The sequence below is a fragment of the Nanorana parkeri genome, unplaced genomic scaffold, assembly GCF_000935625.1.
Source record: "Nanorana parkeri isolate BGI_ZX_2015 unplaced genomic scaffold, ASM93562v1 scaffold1250, whole genome shotgun sequence".
Classification (NCBI taxonomy): domain Eukaryota; kingdom Metazoa; phylum Chordata; class Amphibia; order Anura; family Dicroglossidae; genus Nanorana; species Nanorana parkeri.
The window spans coordinates 501,689-508,144 of NW_017307518.1; the positions used below are offsets into that span (position 1 = coordinate 501,689).

At 40.7% G+C, this 6,456-nt stretch overlaps 1 protein-coding gene across 1 annotated transcript in view; it reads left to right on the top strand.

Annotated features, from left to right (window-relative positions):
- The window catches only part of LOC108797255 (type 2 lactosamine alpha-2,3-sialyltransferase-like), a gene marked incomplete at its 3' end in the record, with an annotated part of 63,742 nt that overhangs the window by 52,989 nt on the left and 4,297 nt on the right, over positions 1-6,456 (top strand). Inside the window, exon 6 of the mRNA XM_018568826.1 lies at positions 5,340-5,403. Within this exon, the coding sequence (XP_018424328.1) occupies positions 5,340-5,403 (64 nt within the window). The remainder of the gene's footprint in view (positions 1-5,339; positions 5,404-6,456) is intronic.

The following is a 6,456-nucleotide window of genomic DNA, read 5'->3' on the forward strand; positions in this document are numbered from 1 at the left end:
ATACTTTAAAGGGTATCTAAACCCTCCGGTTTTTTTTTCATATATCTACTGCTAGCAAACAGGAGATATATGTAAAAAAAAAAAAAAAGCGGTTTAAACTTTCGCCGTGTGCTCCCGCCCGAAATTTCCTGGGTGGCCGCAAAGCATCTTGGGGCGGGCGCACGCGCAGTTCGGATTTTCGGCCGGGAGACGAGGAGAGACGCAAGGTAAGTCTATGGACGCATGCACCCACATGCAGACACTGTGGCACAGGAAGTGCCAGCAAGGACAGAGGAGTCAGCGCTGGAGCGGAGACCCGCAGCAGCGCTGGAGAGAAGGCTGAAAAGGACAGGAAAGAAGAAGAACATCGGATTAAGAGACATCATTTAAGGTAAGTGCTGACATTAACATTGGCGGGAGGGGAAAAAGTTTTAGCCTTTAATGTCACTTTAAATCCAGTTAATGGAGGAAGTTTAAGGACCTCTTTAACTTCTATACTACAAACTGCTATGTAGCATAACTGCTGAAGTCCATGCAAAAGTATAAACCTTCCACGCAAAAGTGTCACATATGATGTGGCTCACATGATAAACTGATTTTTGTTTGCTTTTATGTCCTACTTTCACGTTGGCTAAAGGACCAGATTGTACCTCTAAGCCACTTCCAATGTGATCTTTTAATCCTTGCAAGCAACTCAGTATGGCCACATGATTAGATAGCTGCAAGAGCTTCTGGGACAAGTGGGCTGAGAAGCTGTAGTGCCATCACAAGCAGGGGCTATTTACTTCCTTGTAATACACTTCTAGAGTTCATCTTTTTTTGTAGTCTTTTAGCTGTTGTAGTGTATCCTGTGACACCCCGCCCCCCTTGAGAAGTAAATTATACTGCTGAACCACTAATGCATAGATGTGCTTTTTTTCAAGACCTTAGTCTCTGTTCTCAACAATCACACAATCATCGTTGTGTACATAGTAACTCATACTATCAACACAAGTTATGAATGAACAGGAACACTCAGTATAGAGGCTTCCTATTCATTTATAACAGGGGCTGCAGAATGAGGGAAAATATCAGGGGTCTGATAATTCATCGAGGCCCCCAGCAGTACAGTTAAAAAATAAAAATATTTAATAAAAGGAAATAAATATAAATAAAATAGCAGTCGGCAGCAGAGAGGAGGACAGAACACTACAGATATACTGACTAGGGATGCGCCGATATTGGGCATTTTCACGACTACTTGTGAAAATGCCCAGATACTAAACACCAATGCCAGTACTTGTGGCACATTGTGCCTGCGGTGCGATCAAAATAGTGCTTGCAGCATTTTGATCGCACCGGACCGCACTGCAGGCACAATGTGCCTTGCGATCCCGTGCGGGCGATCACCTTGTGGCCGGAGGGTGTGGCTACGGTGCCATTCACTACAATGGCCCACCATGCCCCCTCCTGCCCGGCAAAAATGTGAGCCGGCCGCAATGCGAGGCAGTGCGTTCCGGCCAGAATCGGAACGCACTGCCTATGGTGTGAACTAACCTTAAAGGTGCCCATACACCTTACGATTATCATACGATAATTGTATGCAATCGACTTTTCGTACGACAATCGTAACGTGCCCGACCGATATTACTGTACAATCGTACGACTTTTGACGGTCAAGCATGTTTGAAAACTTTGGTCAATCGTACGATGTTCGCATGGTTGGTGGTGTTTCCGTATGTCAAAAGTCGTACGATTAACACTGCACATGCGCAATCTAGGATAATTGCGGTCAATTATCGCAAGTCGTCCAGGTGTTTTTTTTAAACTACTGCTGATTGAACCTTGCGATAATCGGGGCAGGATGGGGCCGAAAAGTTTCGTCCGATAATCGTAAGGTGTATGGGCACCTTAAAAGTTGTGTGTATTACCTTTTATATAGAGAGTATTTTTTGCCATTTTCACCACCTCCTGCAATCCATTTGATGTTTTGCAAACTGCTGTTTTGTGCTTCTCTAATCTGTCTTGAAGACAATCTGGAAGCTGGATATATCAGTAAGCTTACAGCCTGACAGAAGAACGCTGTCCATGGACCTTGTGCATTAAATAGAGGTTAAGGAAGAACTCTAGGCAGGATATTGATTTAAACGCTGCTGTTTTAAGAAAATAATAGAAAATAATAGTCTATTGTTAAACTTAAAGCCATAGAGTTTACTCTGAAAGACAAATATTTACTAAACATACATTACTACACGAATCCTGCTTTTTGTTATAAAAAGGTAATGCTTTTTTTTTTTCTTAAACTATTGTTTACATGGACAAAACAAACAAGTGGTCAGATCAGAATGGATCTAAAGATTCAATGTATCCATAATGCAGTGAAAGGTGTCCTTCCAAGACTAGCTTTCATCAGTCACAGCATTGAAACCATCAAAACTATTTTGTAGTACATATTTATTTTTAATGCAATGCTTTTTAGCAGAGATGGGGTTTAAGCTAAAGTAAAATTATCACAAATATACTTTATTTGTATATTTGTACTTTATTTGTACTTGATTTGTATATTAAGAGAAATACAGCACACATTCCTTCCCCTATTTGCCCTGAGCTTACCTCAGGGCAAATAGCGTGTCTCCAAGATGGCTGATGTGTGGACCTGTAAACTGCCCTGCACTGTGGTACTTTTGTTAAATATTTACAGGCTTGACAGCAAAACTGTGAGTAAACTTACTGCAGAAAAGTAAAGTAGGGGGGCCTCACCCAGGACCCCCCTGCAATTAACCCAGTAGTAGCTACAGCTGCTGTGACCACAGTACCTATGCAACTGGACCTGCAGTAGCTTCTCTTCAAAGTAGGTATAAATGAAGGTTCATTGACATTTGCTGATGGCTCAGGAGCTGTGCAGCTCAGTGGTCAACCATGACCAAGATCTCACAACCATGTAGGGGAACCCTTACTATACGTTTAGTACTAAGTTTCACCTTATTGATATTTTTATTCTATATGACTTATCTCTGTGGTCAGCTGTTAAATTGTGATAAAATAAATGTTCCATAAACATTTTTACACACTTACCTACTATTCTCTTCTTATAGATTTATGTAACAGCTTTTTAAGGCAAAGTTCACACGTACGTCTAAACAGCTGACTTCCTTTGTCTATACTACCGAGACTCATGTTTTGTCTTGGAAGTCATGAGACTGGCTTCTGATCTTTATGCTTGTTACAGAGAGAATAATACAGAAACATGGAGCCTTTTAATAAACACCAGTGAAGTAATTGATTTTAGTTTCATCACTGCTAAATCTAATTTATTCCTGGAATTTTCATAGCAGTATATAAAGGTCTGACAAGGGTAGCTGTGAGCACAGCAAAGAAATGAGTAGGTAAGAGACTGGCGTAGGAAAAATGTAAAGTATCTGTTAGATTACAGCCAAAATAAAAATGGCTGGATAGCTGACTTGCTCAGGATCTGCTTCTGTGGATTTATATCTACCCTGACAGCTCTACTCTCATCGCGTTTTTGAACCTGCCACCCAATCCAACCCCCAGTATAGGTATCCCCTGCCTACCAGAAATCCAGTTTTACTGCTGCAATGTTACTAAAGAGAGCTGCCATGTTATAGAATGCAGGCCATTCAGTTAAAGGAAAAAAACAATAAAATAAAAAAAAAAGAACTAAGCTGTGGAAGGTGTTCCCATAAATCTCCCCAAAATATCTTTCTTTATCTAATGAATGTAAGATGATTTTGTATTCGCATACAGAGCTGGTTGCTGATGTGATTTTTACTGATGGGGTAAAGTTCCACTTTAAAGAAGAACTATGAGGTGAGTGAAAATCACTCAGCCTCATAGTTCGAGCCGACGTGTGACAATGAAACTGTCACACGTCGGCTCAATAGATCGGGAAGGGAGCAAACACATACAGTCTCTCGCTCACTTCTCGATCCTATCCCTGCAGAGAGCTGTGACTGTCACGCACTGCTTCCTGCAGGGATTCCCCCTTTCCCCGCTCTGATCCTTCAGCGCTGACTGGAGGGATGGATAGGGGAGGGGGCGGGTACTGCTGGCTCTGCCTCTAGATAGGCAGAGCTAGCTGTCAATCATGCAGCTGGGTGGATCTCGACAGTAATCTCGGGATCCATCCCGGCTGCGGCGGTCTCAGTATATCGCGAGCTGTAGCTCGCGGTATACTGAGCTTTGGGTCACGTGAGGACGTTAGTTTATGGCCTTCTGTGACCCTTAGGAGAACTATGGGGAAAAGCACTGACCCCATAGTTCTCCTTTAAGGGAAATATTGTACTATACAAACTCTCTAGGCAGCATCTTACTACAATAGCAGCATATACTTAATAAATGTAATTAATAATGCAATGCATAATAATTCCCCTCTAAATTGTATCAAAGATAAATGAAATCAATGTTTATATGAAAATCACAACCCATAATGAGAAACAACAATCCAGTGGGAGTAAAGTGCAGGTACTATAATAGTATAAATCAATAATCTCTGTACATTTAAACATGTGAACTGGGGCAGTTTGCTAACTTTTAACCAAGTGATTATTGATTAATTTTATGGAACTTTTCAGCTACAGAGACTGCCCACCCTGCACTGAGATGATTCCATGATGGTCTTTGTAATGCAGAGGCGTTAAGAGGAAGCTTTTTGTTCAGATATTCTGTGCTAAGGAAAAGTAACCCTATGATAGGCCATATACTATACGATCACCATTTAAAATTCCATACGTTTCCTCTCTAAAGGTTGCTGTCTGTAGAGTGATCACCTATAGAAGGGTAGGGGCCCAATGTCAAGTTTTTATTGCTTTGTGTGTCTCCACTTGTGGAAATAAACCCCTCTGTGTATCCTATTGATTATTGTCACTGAGACAGGAAGTGAAGAGAAGTCCAAGTATTTTGAGTTCTCAAAGGTGAGGGAAAATCATCCAATGGGGGACACCTGTTCCTGTTACAACTCTCTAGGATGGGAAGTCCATTCACTTTGGAAAGATTTCCTATTGCGTCTCAAGGACAGGAAGTCAAGGAAAAAATTCCCAGTGGGACAGACAGCAAAATATATTTTCTTAGAGGTTTTACGGTTTCCTGTTCTATCTAAAACTGAATTGAGTCACATGGACACATTCACCTTCCTCCACACCACCATTTAAGGGAATTCAACTTTGCACGCTGTTTTCCTTTCTTCTTCTTAACTGTTTGACAGTTGAAAAATATTCTGTAGAAAATATAGTTGCGCTTGTTTGTATAACCAATATAACTTTTAATCAGGTTATACAAGTCCGTCTGTGCTCAAGAATAACACACAAATTGTTTTATTTACTAGATTGTTGTTGTGCCACATACTTTCATCTTTGTTTTAACAGATAGATATTTTGATACGGCTCTGAGGAAACTTCCCAAGTGTGACCTCCCAGATGAAATCAGAAAGTAAGTACTGCAGGTTGGTGGGCAACCAAGTCACCTAACGAAATGGAAATGACGCTTGCCTTCTTAGTAACCGGCCCCCAGCACATTATCATATCATGTTTGAAAAATGTATAATGCAGCCTTTCTGTGTTTATCTTCTGTTGTATTTCCTGGGGAAAAAACAGGCATGTGATAGTCATGAAAGTCAAATAAGAAGTCCTGAGTAATACTTAAAGGTGAATTATACTGTACTTGGAGTGAGCACATATTTTGATTAGTTATTTCAATGTTTAATTAAAAGTACTTTTCTCATGTTTAATACGCTTGCTCTTCCATTCACTAGAGACGGGGTAGTTTAACTACTACAGTAATTACCTATACTACCACATTATTGTATACTGAAACCCAAAAGAAAAATGTAATAAATTGCTGCTTACCAAGTACAAAAAAGTACCTGTTGATCCTGCTAGAGATTCAGTGTCTTTGCAACTTTCTGTGAACTGAAATAAAATCTCAGCCAGTATTATCATCCTTCCCAGCTGTCTTCTGTGATTTACAGAACACCTCCCCTTATGTAACATAGATGAGCAGAGGGGTGATTGTTCTGTAGACCTAACACATCTTCTGTACTAGGGTGACCGCATTCACCTCCATAGATAAAGTGCAGTAAGTGGGCTTTTTCACCCTTGGACAGGAAGTGTGTTACTGGCAGGATCGGCAGGCAAAAGTAAATGGGGAAAAAAAAAAGGAAACAAATGCAGCTATCACATCTAAGGACTATGAAGCTGCAATGTATTTGTATTAGATATGCTTTAGCAACTATTGAGATAATAGATTAGTCACAGAGGAAGCGAATGTGCCAGCCTTCATGGACACATGAAAACATTAACACACATTGATGAGGTCACTTACATCAAGCCAAACTCTCTTCAAAGTATGTTCTACAATCATGTGCACTCTAAGGCAGGGGTCCAGAAACATGTTCAATCAAAGGGCCAGTTCATCATCCGCCACACTGTTTAGGGGCTGGATTGTGGTGAGTAGGAGTAAAAAAAAAAAAAAAAAGAGGCGCAA